The sequence below is a fragment of the Phyllostomus hastatus genome, unplaced genomic scaffold, assembly GCF_019186645.2.
Source record: "Phyllostomus hastatus isolate PE091 unplaced genomic scaffold, TTU_PhHast_1.1 phas_contig_29, whole genome shotgun sequence".
Lineage (NCBI taxonomy): Eukaryota > Metazoa > Chordata > Mammalia > Chiroptera > Phyllostomidae > Phyllostomus > Phyllostomus hastatus.
The window spans coordinates 43,800,963-43,817,138 of record NW_025333835.1 but is presented as its reverse complement, the minus strand read 5'-3'; the positions used below and the strand labels follow the sequence as shown (position 1 = coordinate 43,817,138).

At 55.2% G+C, this 16,176-nt stretch overlaps 1 protein-coding gene and 1 long non-coding RNA gene across 3 annotated transcripts in view; one reads left to right on the top strand and one right to left on the bottom strand.

Annotated features, from left to right (window-relative positions):
* The window catches only part of LRCH1 (leucine rich repeats and calponin homology domain containing 1), a 149,003-nt gene extending 136,366 nt beyond the window's left edge, over window positions 1-12,637 (bottom strand). Inside the window, exon 1 of one of the 2 annotated variants that reach the window (XM_045838953.1) lies at window positions 12,076-12,637. In XM_045838953.1, the coding sequence (XP_045694909.1) occupies window positions 12,076-12,379 (304 nt within the window). In that variant the 5' untranslated portion in view covers window positions 12,380-12,637. The remainder of the gene's footprint in view (window positions 1-12,075) is intronic. The other variant, XM_045838954.1, reaches the window with a different exon arrangement.
* Window positions 12,638-12,813: 176 nt separating this feature from the next.
* LOC123818740 lies at window positions 12,814-15,637 on the top strand. Its single transcript, XR_006785677.1, has 3 exons — window positions 12,814-13,280; window positions 13,558-14,050; window positions 15,248-15,637. It is a non-coding gene; the product is annotated as an uncharacterized LOC123818740 (long non-coding RNA).
* Window positions 15,638-16,176: the final 539 nt, after the last annotated feature.

Below are 16,176 nucleotides of genomic sequence, written 5' to 3'. Positions count from 1 at the left end.
AGGTACAATTTAGGCACAACAAAATGTACCCAACTGAGGTACAGAGTCGGACGGGTCCTGACACATGCACACACCTGTGCGCGCCCTACCTGGGCCTCCCCAGGTGATCCCCACCCCGCCCCCAGGCCCCCCGCTTCCTCCCAGCTCTCCGCCCCGATGGCTGTCATACTGCAGTACTGAAATCACGGCTACATGTTGCATCGACTCCTTCCTATGTAGGCTTTATTCCCCAACTGAAAAAGGAATGTTGCATTTCGCCCGCCAAGATCCATGAGCAATGCCAAAGGCGTTCCCACGGGGGTTTCCTGGTATGAGAGCAAAAAAGAGCAACCAGCCAAGCACTGTCATTACCCCCGCTGGACAGCAGCACGGACGGGGTGGCCGGGACAGGCTGGTGACACCGCCTGGCTGGGGGGTCTGAGCCAGGCACTTCCCTGGTCCCCATGTTAGCTTATCCTTGAAAGACGGTGTCCGGGGACCCCCCGGGAGCAGAGTGACCATGTACTGCGTCACCCGAATCAGGGTGTGTCAAAAGGAGGAGCTATCACTCAAGAGGCCAGAGCAAGAGCAGCTGCCCCCAGCACACCTGGGTTTAAGATGGCACTTCTCAGGGGCGTCCCCTAAGAGCACCTCCTGTGACACCCACAGCGACCGAAGTTGCTCCTGAAAACTCCAAGGGTGCTGCATGGTGTTATGAAAGGTGACTGTGTCCCTCCGAGAGCCGCAGGCTCATTCCCAGGTGACAGGGCTGGTCCCAGCCACGCGGGGTAGAGAATTACCAACAGGGCTGCCCGGCGGGCCGCCGGGACACGGGCAGGGTCTGAGACCCGGGGACGCAGAGAGCACCCCCGGCAACTCGGGACCACTTTGCGGGGACCCAGGCATCCTGACCATTAGCTGGGTCTCCCTGTCTCCTCACTCCCTCCCCGGGAGGCAGGCACTGGGGGCTCCATCGGGGCTGGGGCTCCATGGGGGTGGGGGGTGTCTCAGAACTCCCGCCGTGCACACTTCCTGGTGAGACACCAAGCCTTTACCATCGACGTGACTGAACACGACGTTACCAAATAGGTCAGCCGCAGGCACATCGACGGTCCGAGAGTGACGACATGGCACCCCTTAGAGTCATGCGTGGATGCAGGGACGTATTCACTGCAAACACCTGCACGAAACCACGGCGAAGCGTTTACGACCGGACTGCAGCCGGACGACTGGCCCGACGACGACAGCCAGCTCTGATCCGCTCAGGCTTTCTGAAGACCGGGGAAAAAAAGCCGTATCCCGGCCTTGCACTGCACGCGGAGGCTGCCGTCCACACCTCCCAGGGAAGCACACGGGGAGAGAGAGCTATCCACCTTCAACCTCTGCGCAGGTTCCTCCGAGTCCCACCCACGTGCACGAACACAAAGAACGCCAGTTCTTCGGTCATCCACCGTGCTGCCGCTTTAGTCCAAACGGGCTGCTGGCTCCCTGCATCCGTAACATGGTAACAGCAACTACTCAAGGCATTCAAAGACCTTTGCTACAAAGCAGAATGCATTTTCACGCAGCAAACCAATGGCAGCCACCTAATGAGACAGCTTTCCGAACGTGAGCACTTGTGTTGCACTACGGAGGCAGTATTCTAAAAAGGCAACTTGGGCCTTTCTCACCCAAGGGTGGTCCATTCCTGTCTCAAGGGAGGGAAGAAAACCCAGTAAGTCGTCAACAGGTTGTTTATTCAGGGGACGCAGTCTAAAGTCGAACAGAATTTTACACCAAAAATAAAAACCCACATGTGTAGTTACATTTTTACATAGTAGACGCCCTGGAGGATTTTTAAAGCGGTTCACTGCCGCCACTGGCTTTGAAACACAGTTCTCGGACCTGGCGCTGATCGCGGACCCCCGCAGACAGGAGAGGATCAGGACTCAGCCCCTGGGCGCACCCCCCCCCCCGGGGCCCGGCATCCGCTTCCTGAGGCGTGGAGGAAGTGACCTGAGTCCAGACACTCCAAAGGCTGCTGCTCAACCTCTGAGTCACCCCGAGGACCGCTCTCAAGATGCTCCGGGCTCCATCTTCCTTGCGACACTTACGCCGGTCCATTCCTCCGGCTCTAAACACGGTGACGCCGTCACCGAGCACAGCAGGAACGCAGGCACAAGAGCCCTGATTCCGGTTCGGGCTCTGTCCTTCCTGGGTCCACCAGCACGCGCAGCTGGCCCAGCCCACAGGCCGCCTCCTCCTCCAGGCAATAAGGACACACCTACCCTCCGAGGCGGCAGCGAGGAATGAATGAGGAAACGTCCAGAAGGACCCTGAACCTAGACGGTCCCTTATCAGCACCCTCAGGCGGATACGGAACCTCTCACGAAGCGTTTCATGAACTAACATCGGATTGAAGTTCAAAATAAAAGCTGGATGCCAGAAAAACAGTGAGGAGAGATGTTTAAATCTACAGACGGATTCTTAAATGTTTGCCTCCTCGTAGACATGTTTCCCACTTCTCATAGAAAAATTATTAGCTATATGTCTTCAGAACAGTTGCCAAGAACATGAGAAGATTCACAACACTGTTCTGTGCCAAGCGCACAAAAAGGCGATCGATTTCTTTATTTTCGCCTGGAAATGCTTCGAAACCAATGGCAGACACTCGCAGGGGGTGAAGAGCTGCGCTCCAAGCCCCCCCCCCCCACCCCCCAGTGAGGCCCCCGCCCCTCCCTGCCATCACCCGGGTCTCCTGGCCAAAAACCAGCCAGGGCCCCCAGCACCCCTCCCCCATGTACACTGTGCCGCCCCAGAAAACAGCTCCCCCGGGTCCGGTGGGACTACCCCAGCTCATCCATCTCCCTCAGCCTGGTCCTCCTCTGGGTGTCTCTGTCCTGATAAAACCTAATCAGACCTAAGAACACTGTTACATTGAAGAATGAGTGGAAACCCGATAAAAACTCAGAACATGCCGTCCTGGCCCAGCCACTTACTAGCAACAGAACCCACGGAAAACCATGTCAGCATCCTGGCTGGGGAGCTGGAATAATAAAAATCCTCCTACACGACTATTCTCCGAAGACTAGCTGCCAAAAAAGTCTAACTATCACTTACACACCCTGAAAGCATGGCCGCTGGAGCTTTCTGGATACTGGATCATTTTACTAATGTCACGCTACTTTCAGGAATCTAACTAGTCGTTCTGGGTCTTGCCAGATGGAATCCCTTTGCGGAAGACCATGGGGTCTAATAATCAGGAACATCCGTGCCAGGCAATGACCAGACCTGCATCCCCTCACCGTAGGCCGACCATGATTGTCACCCCCGTTCTAGGACCAGGAAACTAAAGCACGGGGAGGCTGAGCGCTAGCCCCGCCCTGCTGGGGGCGGGAGGAAGACCAGCCACAGCCCCCACACTCAGCCCCGGTGCGGTGCTCACGGGGCGCTCACGGCTGGCAGCGACCCGTATCTTTCGGGCCATAAGACGCACCCAGGTTTTAGAGGAAGGAAATAGGAAAAAAGATTTTGAAGCACAAAATGTGCTAAAATATTTAATAACATAAATAACATAATAGTTCACCGATGTAAGTGTACACAGAACTCCACAGCAGCATTAACAACCATTATTCCTCCCAAACTGGGGGGAGGGGTGTATCTTGCAATCCAAAAATTACGGTACTTATTTTCCGGAAGAAAACTATGGCACAGTGTCACGGGAACCAAGGAAGGCAAGTGGTATCTGCTGACGACTCTATTCATTTATATATATATATATTTTTTTTTAACTTATCCTCGCCCAAGGACATGCCCACTGAGTTTAGAGAGAGAACAAGAGAAAATCGATGGCCTCTTGCATGCGCCCCAACTGGGGACTGAACCAGCAACCCAGGTCTGTGTCCTGACTGGGAATTGAACCTGCAACCTTTTGGTGCACGGTACAACGCTCCCACCCACTGAGCAACCCGGCCAGAGCTCTGCGGATCACTTGTGGGCCACGGCCTTCACTGCTGCCCCCGCCTCCTGGGGCGGCACAACACCCCCGAGGAAGAGGGGCGCTCTGATTTCTAACAAATCACAAACCTGAAGTTCAGAGAGATTCAGTAACTTGCTTCAAATTCTAGAAGGAAGAAATCGGGGAGATATACCATAGAAAACAGGAAAATGGCATAGAGAAGGGTTTCAATCCCTGCGGGCGTCTCCTGAGCCAGCCCCTCCTCAGCCTGGAGGCCCCGTCGAGTCCCAGAGTGACCCCAACGACCTCAGTGCCACCCCGGCTCCCCGGGGGACCAGTGAGACCGCACCTTCAGTCTGCTGGGCCCTGCGCCGACCAAGGGGCCTGGATGGGGTGGGGGAGGGGAGTTTCTGATGGGACCTCGGGTCCCAGTGGCCTGAGGGGAGACTGTGACCCCCGAGGGGCTTTACTCCCAGCCCGATGCCACGTTCTCCAGATCCAGAGTTCGACGGTGGAACGGAGGTTCCGTGTTTCCATAAAAACAATAAGAAATCACCGTTAACCCGCAGGCCCACCTTCAACAGCGGCCGGTGGGAGAATGGGTGGGAAGCTCGCTTACCTTTACCTACAACGCTACCCAGAGGAGAGGATGGCTCCAGGCGCCTGCCCACCGCAGAAACGGGCTCTAAACCGGAGAGAGGGAGAGGGCGGGGGGCCCAGATGTGCCAGAGTCCCCCCGTTTTAAGCAGGAAGGCAGCCCCTTCCCTGAGAGTCAGGACACATCCCCACGCTCTGCAGCATGTCCTGAGTGCGGGCAGAGACAGTGCAAGCGCCACGCTGGGTCCTGGGGACGGACGGTGACCACGGCAGCCTGGGGAAGGGCAGGCTTGTGCGGGCACCGAGTCACCTTACCCCGGCGGGGGGGAGCAGCTGGCGCTGCCAGCCACCCCAGGGGTGACCGCATGCAGGGCTGAACGGTGTCCCCACAAAGTCGTGTTGAAACCCTGCCCCCAAGGGCCTCAGACGACAACTGTGTTCAGAGATGGGGCCTAGAAAGCGACAAGTGGGGTCAGACGAGCTCCGAGGGGTGGGGCTTCATCCGACGCGGCCAGCATCCCTGGAGGAGGAGGGCCTCTGGGCCCACAGGGATGCCCAGAACCGGGAGAAGTGAGCCGCTGTGGTCCCGGCCCCCCAGCCTGCGGGGCTCTGTGACCGCGGCCCAAGCCAGCTAATACGGCGGGCGGCCCTGAGCAGCAAAAGAGATGCCCAATGGGAGAAAATAAGGTCATCGCCGAGAAGGTGGCGGCAGCAAGGGAGCCGAAGGCACACAGGTAGGGGCTGGGAGCAGGAAAGAAGAGGCAGGCAAGCCCACTGGTGTGCATCCGGCACGTTCTGCGCTAGCCACAGAGGGCACATACAAAAAATAAGAAAAAACCCCTGCAGAGCCAGAGCTCAGGGGCTGTAAAGGAGGGAAGAGGCTAAACACGGGGAAAGTACCAGGAGAGGAAGGCAATAATTAACAAAAACACCATAAGGAAATAATGCAGAGGTGCCTCCAGGCTGTGCCTGAGTCAGGACACGGCTCTGCAGGGAGGGGCTGGCGGCGGGCCTGTGCGTGGTGCGCGAGCCTGGGGACCCCACAGCACAGAGCGGGGCAAGCAGCCTCTTACAGGGCAGGGGAGGGGGGGAGGGAGTGACCCAGGAAAGGGAAATGAAGGCCATCTAGAGGAGGGCCGTGTCGGCCGGCTGTAGATGATGCTTATCTTGGAACTTGCCACCACGGTCTGCAGAGATAACACGGAATCAAATCAGAGCTCAGCCCAGGGAACCGGGGCGGGGTACCGACGCTGCTCCTCACGCTTGTTTCTGAGGCTGCCTGGCATCAGCCTCAGAAACGGGAAGGAGCCCTGGCTGGCGTAGCTCAGTGGATTGCACACGGGCTGCAAACCAAAGGGTCACAGGTTCGACTCCCAGTCAGGGTACATGCCTGGGTTGCAGGCCATGACCCCCAGCAACCGCACATTGATGTTTCTCTCTCTCTCTTTCTCCCTCCCTTCCCTCTCTAAAAATAAATAAATAAAAATCTTTAAAGAAAAAAAAAAAGAAACGGGTAAAGAAAAAAAAAAAAGAAACGGGAAGGAACGTGAGAAGAAGACTCCAGGCAGCAGAGCTTCCTGTCTCGCACGGCGGGGTCGGCTGTCGAGCCCGAGGCCACAGGGCAGGCCGGAGGATTAAAAGCACGAAGACGGGGCTTCTCTCTGACCATCTGGAGAGGACAGAGAAGAAAAACTCTAGGCTCGCCGAAGCTGGGAGGGCTCCTGGCCATGCTGCATCTTCAGGGTCTTACTGAGGTCCCCTCCAGGGCACAGACTGAGGAAACACCGCAAACATCAAGGAAGACTCCAGAACAGTACAGCCTGACCCTGGTGACTTAAAAACGTCCTGGAAGACGACCAGGTCCCATAAATTGAAATGGCTCAGGGTCGACGCTGCATTCACGGAGAAGCAACAATTTCTCGACCAACAAAAAAGTCAAATACGTCTGTTTTGCAAATCAGACGCCGTTCTTCTCTAATCTGGTTTTCTGGTTTTCTTTTCCCCACTTCCGTCCTCCTTTACGGCCGCTGGACGTGAGCAGAAATCGGCCTGGAGAAGCATTTCCCTTCTGTGGCAAAGAGAAGCCAAATTCTCACAGTTGGTCGACTTTCTGTTCATGTAAACAATCTCACTTTATTTTTGAATTACTCTGTGGGAACAGATGGCTTCCAAATGTACGCCTCCTTACTAGAGCCCAGGAAAGCAATCCTACCGAACTCTTAAACTGAGACGAAGGAAACACAGGCACAGTTCACGTCTGCATCTGTGCCGGTAGCCTAGTTTTCCCAAACTGAGGCTTACTTGGAATTCTGACCTTTCTTTTTTTTTTTACCTCTTCTTTTCTTGTCTTTTTTTTTTTTTTTTTTGGTTAAACAAATTACATCACGCACACACAAAAAAACCTACCTGAAATACAGCAACGGGCACGCAAGAACTTCCACGCAACCAAACGCTGGCAGCCGTGCCACAGGCCTCTAGGCTTCGCCCATAGAGGCGCCAGATATGGAAACACCGTTGGGCTTTAGGTCTGACCTTCTGAAACCTTGTATGACAGATGATCACTTTCTAATTTGAAATACACACTGAGATGAACACCAACCTGCCTCAATTCCAGCCACTGACCCAGGCCTGCGAAGAGTTCCCCGGCGGTAATCGGGGCAGCTCCGCCGGGTCCCAGCCCAGGCCACATGCCCCCGAGGCCGCTCTAAGGCTGATTGTCCCAGAAGCTAAACCAGACTGGGAAAGTGGCATCGCAAACAGGTTCCTGTGACTCAGAGACAAATGCTCAAGTGCGGCGGCCTGACTAATGACCCCGTAACCACCGTATAAGTAGCGTTAAGAGCCCTTCTGCCGTTCAAATGGCCAAAGCTCTGGACAAGCACCCTCTGTACAGCCCCTGGGGAGTGAGGACTTCGAGGAGCTATTAGGGGAAAGTCAAGGCTGCCCAGTCTAGACATAATAAGCCTGTATATCTCTCTCTACAGCTAGAGCTACGTACCTGTGTAGATTGGATATAGACACATGGGTATGAAAAAGGGGGAAAACAGAAAAACGCACACATCAGAGGGAAACCCCCATGTGTAAACAAGCGATGGTGAAGTTAAAGAACAGAAAACAAAAAGTCCGTACACACCAGAAGGACGGCAAGAGCAAAAAGAAAGCAGTATCGGTGTGCATTTCAAAAGGTAACTATCTACTCTTTAAATTCTTACACCAAAGAGGCCCTGGCTGGCGTAGCTCAGTGGATTGAGCGCAGGCTGTGAACCAAAGCATCACAGGTTCGATTCCCAGTCAGGGCATATGCCTGGGATGCAGGCCACAGCCCCCAACAACCTCACATTGATGTTTCTCTCTCTCTCTCTCTCTCTCTCTCTCTCTCTCTCTCTCTCTCTCTCTCCCTCCCTCCCTCCCTCCCTCCCTTCCCTCTAAAAAATAAATAAAATCTTTAAAAAAATTCTGACGCCAAAGAACTGCTACCCCACAGCAGGGTAAGTTTGAGACAAAACACACACAGACATTTCAGTCCGTCACTGAGACAAGGTTAAAATAGTGGCATGTGCTACAAATCAAATAAAATGCTGCGCAGACTGACAAGCCATCCAGTAGAATCATTTCAAGGATGAAAGCCAAACCGTGGGCTGTCCTTTATCAACAGACACGGACCAACACTGTCCAGGGGTTCTGTGGTCTATACGCGTACGTTATTATTCCAGAAACATGAGTAGCGTGCTCCTGCCTTTCTGGTCAACAGCAGGATGTCCATGGAGACCGCTTCCAGCACCCGCAGGCTCGTGGAAGGGCGCATCTGAATGTGATTCCAAGCCACCATCCTATCGCCCTCGTTGTTCCAAAGCTTTCACTTTTTGAAATCTCTACAACTTAATGAGGAGGAAATTGATCCGCAGGAGAAAAATAATAATAACAAGAGGAAGGAAAAGGATGTGACTAATCGTTAAGAATGGAGAAGTACTTTGCGTGTGATGAGAACAGGCACTTACACGGCAGTGAGTACCACAATAAATGATAGTTACAGCAATAACCAATAACTTTACCCCGATCGCAGAAAAACAATCTGAAACTCAATATAGCTAGATATCACATTTTAAGTTATGTGATTTCAAAAGTGTCATTCCATTAGCAATGGAAAATCTCTAAGGCCAAGGTTACGGAACAGAACATGTTTTTCAGAAGGAATAGATTCCTTGATCGACTCTTGCGTGAATTCCAATGACCACAGCATCCTAGGAGCCAGGGGACTCGGTCGCTCTAGAATGCTACCAGGATGGGGGAAGTCGGCCTTCAGGAGATAAGCCTGCCCACAAAGCTCAGCAAAGATTCCTGGAATGTGTACAGGCCTTTGAGGGCGCTGACAGATGGCAGGGCTCGGCCATCCCCAGAAACCCCACCCTCCGGTGACGGGGGGTGAGAGGACATGACCCAGGCACGGGCTTACATGCCCTCTCGTTGTTTCATCCACAGATCTCAGACGTCCAGGTTCTCGCTCCAGTCTCTGCACTATCCTCCCAGCCACAGACTGTCGTTCACAGGCACTTCTACCCAAAACCTCTCCGTCCTCCGAAACCTGACCCAAACCCCACCTGTGCGGTGCGGGTCTCTCCTAGCCAGCCTCACTGAAGTGGCCTTTTCCTCTGAATTTCGCAAACAGCGTCTATCCGTGGTGTTTGGCGTCTCGGCTTCAAGTGCCGGGCGGCCCCCACCGCTTCCTGGAACTGCTCGCTTGCCCTTCACGCGGGTCTGACCTCACCCTCTGCACCTCCGACCCTCGTCCTCCGCCCTCACGCGTGCGGGGCCTCGATGAGTCTCTTCCATGCTGCCCGTCCACCTCCCTGCCTGCGCAAGCTCGTCATTCCTGGAACAGCCTTCCCCGCCTCCGGCCACCGCGAAAAGACGTCGGCAACGCACCCCAGCCCTCCCCGTGACCACAGGGTCTGCACGGCACGTCCCAGGGCCTCCCTTCTAGTCTCCGGAACCTCCGGCCATCGGCCGGGGACAGACACTTGCTTTTCTTGCGCGTTCTTTCCCATCCACTTTATTTCTGTTGTGCAAGTACCTTTTTGAAGTTCTTCCTCCCCAAAGCACACTACCTGATAAATCAGCAGCTGAAAGAGAAAAAAATTTCGCTGTCCTGGTGCGCGTGTTGCTGCAATACTTCACGCATCAGGCTCAGTTTTACGCCTCTCTGTCCCGGTGAAGAGTCGCCGTTTGTGCCGTGACAAGCCACCTCGAGCCGCCCCTAACGGAGGGCAGCGTGTCTGCTTCGAAAACCAAGACGTTGTGTCTGCACCGTCCGTAGCTCTTCCTACTCCTCCAGCAAAACAAAGTTCTTCATTACCTCCCCCCAACCCTCTCCAACTAGGATGCAAACTCCCCAAGAGTGGACACGGGGGTTCTCTGTTGGTCGCTGCCGTGTGCCTGGTGCCCGGAGCACTGCCTGGCTGGCACTCAGCGGTGCCTGGCGGGTACTCAGGGGACGGACGGTGATTGAATGAACCCCCGGATTCTGCCCCCTCTCCACCTTTTCCCTGCTTAATCGGAATACAGACGAGAACATAAATACTCAAGTGAAATCCAAGTCAGGGTCCAATCACTGGTTCACCCTATAAGGTGGGGGGCTGCCCTTGAGCCTCTCACTGGTCTGCTCATCGCCGCCTCCCAGCTGTCGGTGAGGACGGGAACAGGCGTCTACAGAGGACTGCAAGGACTAACTCGGACAGCACAGTGCTCACACACCTGACACCCACAGAATTGATGAACCAGTGTCACCCCAATAAATTCAATGAAGAAGAAACCAACCACAGGTCTTCCTCAAAGTAGAGCCCACGCAGCAGACACCTCAAGTTCACCCCACTTTGGACAGAAAGGGCGGCAGAACTGAAGGAGAGGAACACCCTCCAAGCCCCGCCCCCCAAGGTGCAAACACATGTCATCCCTTTCCGCCAGCTCCGTTTTCCGCCGCCTCATTCAACCCTTCCACAGTTCACGTACCCTCCGTGGCAAAAAGGAAGTAAAACCTAACAGATTTTTTTAAAGTTAGTGATTCAGGCGACACTTGGAATAACTTCCACTTGAGGAAATGCAACTAAGAAGTCCTAGCAGAGACCCCCAAGCTGCTGACAGCTCCACTCTGGAAATGTCCTCCTTTTTGCCCATTTCTGTCTGTCCCTGAATCCAAATTACAAAGTTTAATGACCCCTGAAAAGCCCTTTCTGCCTCCAGGGCTCAGAACTCTGTCTAAATATATTCCTTGGGACTCTCCATAAATGTTTATTGAGTTAAAGGGAGTAAAAAAAAAAAAGCACTGGAAATCTAGCTCCAAAAGCCAACTGCCTGCCCCCCTGGCCGACTCCTTCCTTCCCCCACAAGAGGACCGGCGGGGCGGGGGGGGGGCTGTGGTGGGGGGGATCTGGAGCCCAGAGTCCATCCAAAATCCAGGGGGTCTGACAGCGGCCTCACGAGGTGATGACAGCCAGAAGGTCTGGGCCGTGGATCCAAAACGGGGCCCCGGAAATGCTGGGCGCGGGCCAAGAGGGAACCCCTTCCCCCCCGCCCCGGGGGTGCTCAACCGGGTGGCAGGAAACCAGGCGAGTTCTGTAGGGATCCCAAGGCCCGAGTCGCGTCCCCTCGCCCTCCTTCCTGTTTATAGATCCCGCTGCAGGAACTCCAACCACCGAAGAGAAAGCAGACGTCTCAGAAGTGTGTCAACACATGACATAACTTGAAAAAGCTGGCTGCTCATTGGCGCGAGTTACAACTTGTCCGGCTCACGCAGGAAAACCGGCCCACTTTAATTACTTTTCTCTGCCTCTGCCATGCCGTCCCTCCCTGGGCCCCCGCCAAGATCGGGTTACTGAGAACTAGGTAGCCGCCGTGGTAGGAACCAGACCGTGTGGGCGGCGAGTTGAAAGCAAGGAGCCGGAGCCGACCGCCCGCCAAGTGACGGCGGATTCGGCTTCACGACAATCGCAGAGGCTCTTTCCTCGCACAGGCGCAGGAAGAGGAAGCCTCGGCACCTCCTCGCAGTCCGCACTAAGTTGCCTTATCGCTTGGGTGGCCGAGGGCCCTCGCGGCTCCGCGCCGTTGCCCTCCGGTCGGCCAAAGGCGCGCCACCTTTGTCAGGGCTTCCCCACCAGGAGAGGCGCCGCCTTGAAGCAGAGGGCTTGCCGGGGTCGAAGGGGCAGACGCGGCGCCCGTTTTCCCCTGCCCTTGCGCCCGGGTGCCCGGCCCTGCACCAGCCCGGGAAGCCCGCGCGGCCGCCGCTGGTGGGAAGCCGGGGACCCGCGCGCCGGCGGGCACAGCGGCAGGGCGCACCCCAGCTCTCCCCGGGTTGGCTGCACCCACCGCCAGCCGCCGAGCGAGGCGGGGCTCACCATGCCCTCCGTGGGGGGCGGGGGGAGCCTTTCTTGCGCCCACGCGATCCCTTACTCGGGAGAGAACGGGCGGATGGACCCCCGGCGAGGCTACATCTCCTGCTGGCCGCTGCGTCGGGGAGGGCTCCACAGACAGCCACTCACACCCACTGCCTGCCCCCGGCCCTCTCTCACCTGCTTGCACCGTGTCCGAGAGATCGTGCCCGGGGGCCGCGGTCCTGGGAAATTCCTTCAATTTCCTGGCGCTGAGGTTCAACCCCCCGGAGTTGGCGGCTTCCTCCAGCGCGCGTTCCAGCCCCCGGGTCAAGGGCAGGTTGAAGCCCCCGCCGCTGCCGCCGCCGCCGCCTCCCCCAACCCCGCCGTTGGCTCCGGTTCCTCCGTGGTGCTGATGGTGGTGGTGGGCGTGATGGTGTGGGGGCAGAGTAGACACCGAGAGGGAAGGGACGAAAGGTTGGGGTTCGCTTCCCGGCGTCGCCATCTTCTCCCGGGCCCCCACCCCTACCGCCACCCCGCCCGCCGCTCCTGCGGGGGGGGCGTCACAGCTTTCCCCCGGGAGGGGGAGACGGCTCCGGGTGCCGCGTTCCTGCCGGGCTCCGCCGAAAGATGCCGGGAGCAGGGGAGAAGGGTGTGGCGGGCGCCGAACGAGGGGCTGGCGACGAGGTGGCCGTGGCAGCTCGGTCTCAGAGGTTTCCTGTCCCGGGGAAGCGGAGCACTGCGGCGGCGGCGGCGGCGGCAGGGAGCGCGCATGTGTCTCCACCCTCCCCTGCGCCCTCCTCTCGGCGCGCTCTCCCCTCCTCCGCCGCCGCTCTCTCCTCCTCCTTCCCCGAAGCTGTCAGCCCAGCGCCCAGACTTCCTCCGCCGCGAGCCGGCGCTGGCGCTCGCTGCTGCCCGGCGCTCGGCCGCGCGATCCGGGTGCGGGGAGGGGGTCACGTTCATGGAGACGCCCCATGCCTCTGGCTTTCTTTTTTGCTGCCGGGAACGGGAAGTGGTAAGGGACAAAAGATTTTAGAGGGTCTAAGAAGCCGGTGACGAGGCCATAGACGGGATTTGAAATACAGTGAGGTCACGGAGAGGTGAGAGGTTATCTCAATTCTGCGAATTACTCTGGCTCTGTGACCCAGCGGTCCCCCAGACGCAGGTTTCCACGGTGCTGTCCAGCCAGCGGACAGGCTGGCATGTGGGTGCCTGCCGTGAGCCAGGCACTGGTCTGGGGAGTCGACAATAGTGATCTCGTTAATCCAGGAGCCCTGTGAGCAGAAAATCGTGTTTTCCCCAGTCTACAGAGGAAGTAAAGAAAATCGGCTAAGGTCACCCAGGCACCGCTACCGGTGCGCTCCCAGGCCATCAACAAACAGGAAGGGCAGGTTTCGTGAGTGAAGGTAGGAAACGGCAGACCCAGAAAGGAAGGAGTTCCAAAAGGACGGTAGTTTTTATGGGGGGCAGAATACATTGTCCTATGCGGGGGAGGGGCTGCCTAGGGCTGCCGGAGCCCCAGAGTCGGGTGGTGCACGGCGAGGTTAGAGAACCAGTGATGCCAACAAGCAATAGCTCGACTGGTTACAGGTTAAGCCTGTGCACAGGTAGGTACCTTAGCGTCCCCCACAGCTCCTGTTCCCTGGCCCTGTGGGGCGTGCAAACTGACGTGTCTGCTTGCAGGCAAATCCACGTTCGGTCAGAGCAAGGCTGGCACGCCAGACGCCACAGGACAGGACACCAGAAGGGCAGACCAGCTGGAAGACTGATCGAGCCATTTCCTTCGCCGCGTTTCAGCGCCAGCTCTGCAGGGCAGCGACTCTCCACCCGTGCGCCCCGAGAATCTTCACAACACGCAGTACCTGACTGTTTAGTCAGGGGCACTGACCTCTTTTCCCTCACACTGTCAAATTTTTTTAAAAAAATTACAACAGCCAACACAACAATGGCCACCAAGGGTGATTGAATCAAAATTGTACCTTTTACCTTTTTTTTTTTGCTAGATTGGCAAAAATATATAATACTTTTTTGGTATGCCACAGATTCTTAGTAATTAGTTTGTGTGTGCCATGAGATGAAAAAAAGGTTGAAGATCGCTGCTTTGGGGCCTTTGCTTTTGCTCTGTACCCAAGGCTGTCACTGTGAGGCACTCGGCTAGTGGAAATGAAGGTGCTGGGTAAGTAGGAGAAAATAATACAGCCCCTGGAGTAGGGGGGCAGTGCTGTAGGTGGTCATGGTGATGGTCCACACAAAAGGCTGGAACTTATTTCATCAGCCCCGGGCAAAGGCGTGGTGTGACCTTTGTCACCTGCCGGAACTGCGTGCCCACTCCATGCACTTGTTCTGAAGGGATTCCAGGCTGGGTAGAACATTCTAGTCTCTGAGGAGACACACGCCACCTGCTGGTATCCTCCCCCCAGCTCTCCTCTCTCACCCTCCCTTTATTCCACCCAGCCTCCCAGACTTGAAAAAACAAAGCTTGAAAATAATAATCATGATGGATAAAAGTTTACTTGCATCACTTATAAACATTAGCCTACCTTCCCCTTTCCTCACTGGTCTTCCCCCGAGAGGGAAGCGAGGAGCAGAGAGAGAGAGAGAAAATTCTGTTGAAAACCTTCGGCTGCAGCCAGATGGCAGTTTTCTGAGCCGTTGGCGGGTGCGGCGAGGACAGCTGCCAGACCCCACATGCCGTGCAGACCGCGGGTGGGGGGGCGCGTCGTATAGAGTATAATCTTTTTAAAAAAAATAGACCACCAATTCTTTTCTGGAGGAAATGATGGGAGATGAGTGTAGGATTTGCTTTTTTTTTAAAAGATTTTATTTTTAGAGAGGGAAGGGAGGGAGAAAGAGAGAGAAACATCAATGTGCAGTTGCTGGGGGTTGTGGCCTGTAACCCAGGCATGTGCCCTGACTGGGAATAGAACCTGCGATGCTTTGGTTTGCAGCCCGAGGTCAATCCACTGAGCTACGCCAGCCAGGGCTAGGATTTGCTTTTTAACAAACGACCAGTCCTTAGGTTAGGTGGACCTAATTGGTAACAATAGCTTTACCTTCTGCAGATTACTAAAGGGTCAGCGTGAGGGAGGGACGGGTCACCTAGGCCCTCCCTCCCCACATCCCAGAATCCAGGGGAGTGCCGTGCATGTAATAAGCACACAGGGACACCAGTAATTAAGCACCATACACTAGGCCAGGTGTTCCACAGGTTTGTTGACAGAGCTTTCAAAGGATGGCCCCGAATAAAGGAGTTTTTCCCTAAAACGAGAGTATGTGCCCCTTGAGACTGATCTCCATGATTTCCAAATATTCGAGAAACTGTACAGGCCATTGTTTTCTAGTCACTTTGATTCTTCCCTCTTTTTTTTCCCAGGAAGGTGGACAGCTCCGTTTCATTTAATGCCATTCTCACCCCCCTGCTCTGTGGCGCAGGGTCCCTCCGGACGCCACCGTGTGACGTTGCCCGAAGTGGCTTCTTGGGGAGTCCAGAAGTGGACTCCCAACAGAGCACCCAGAGGGGCCCGACGCGGTCAGACCCTCGCTTCAGACTGTTCCTGCCTCATCGCTCCGGGTGCTCTGAGACACACAGCCTGTTTATAACACGTTCTGACGTCTCCGGAAGTCCATTTGATCTCGTTTTCTCTCAGTGCGACCCAGAGTCCTAAATAACATAGTCGGGTTACCATACATCGGTCTTCAGTCCCTCTTGTTTTCCTGTAGAGCCTCACTTTTGAATAGTCCAAAAATAATCTTTTACAAACTAGTTGGATGATGGCGGCAGCTTTTTTTTATGCTTCGTGTTTACACCTTCCAATCATTTCACAAAGTTAATGGAATTTAAATTATTTTTTTAAAGATTTTATTTATTTATTTTTTAGAGAGGGAAGGGAGGGAGAAAGAGAGACAGAGAGAAACATCAATGCGCGGTTGCTGAGGGTCATGGCCTGCAACCCAGGCACGTGCCCTGACTGGGAATTGAACCTGCGACACTTTGGTTCGCAGCCCGCGCTCATTCCACTGAGCTACGCCAGCCAGGCGGAATTTAAATTATTAAGAAAATGGGGAAAATAGGAATAGTCTCAGCTTAAAAAGATGGGCTATTAGGGAAAGAGCGATCAATTGCATCACCAAATGAAAAAATTTTAGAAACTTTTTTTTTTTTAATTCTTACGTCCAGGAAAGACACCAGATCACAGACTCGTCCACATTTAAGACCTAGCTCTTTCATTCTTGCCTGAAAAACGGAGCTGTGGACAAGCTTCTAAGAACCAGTCTTGTTAAGAACGGCAGACAGATTGGGGC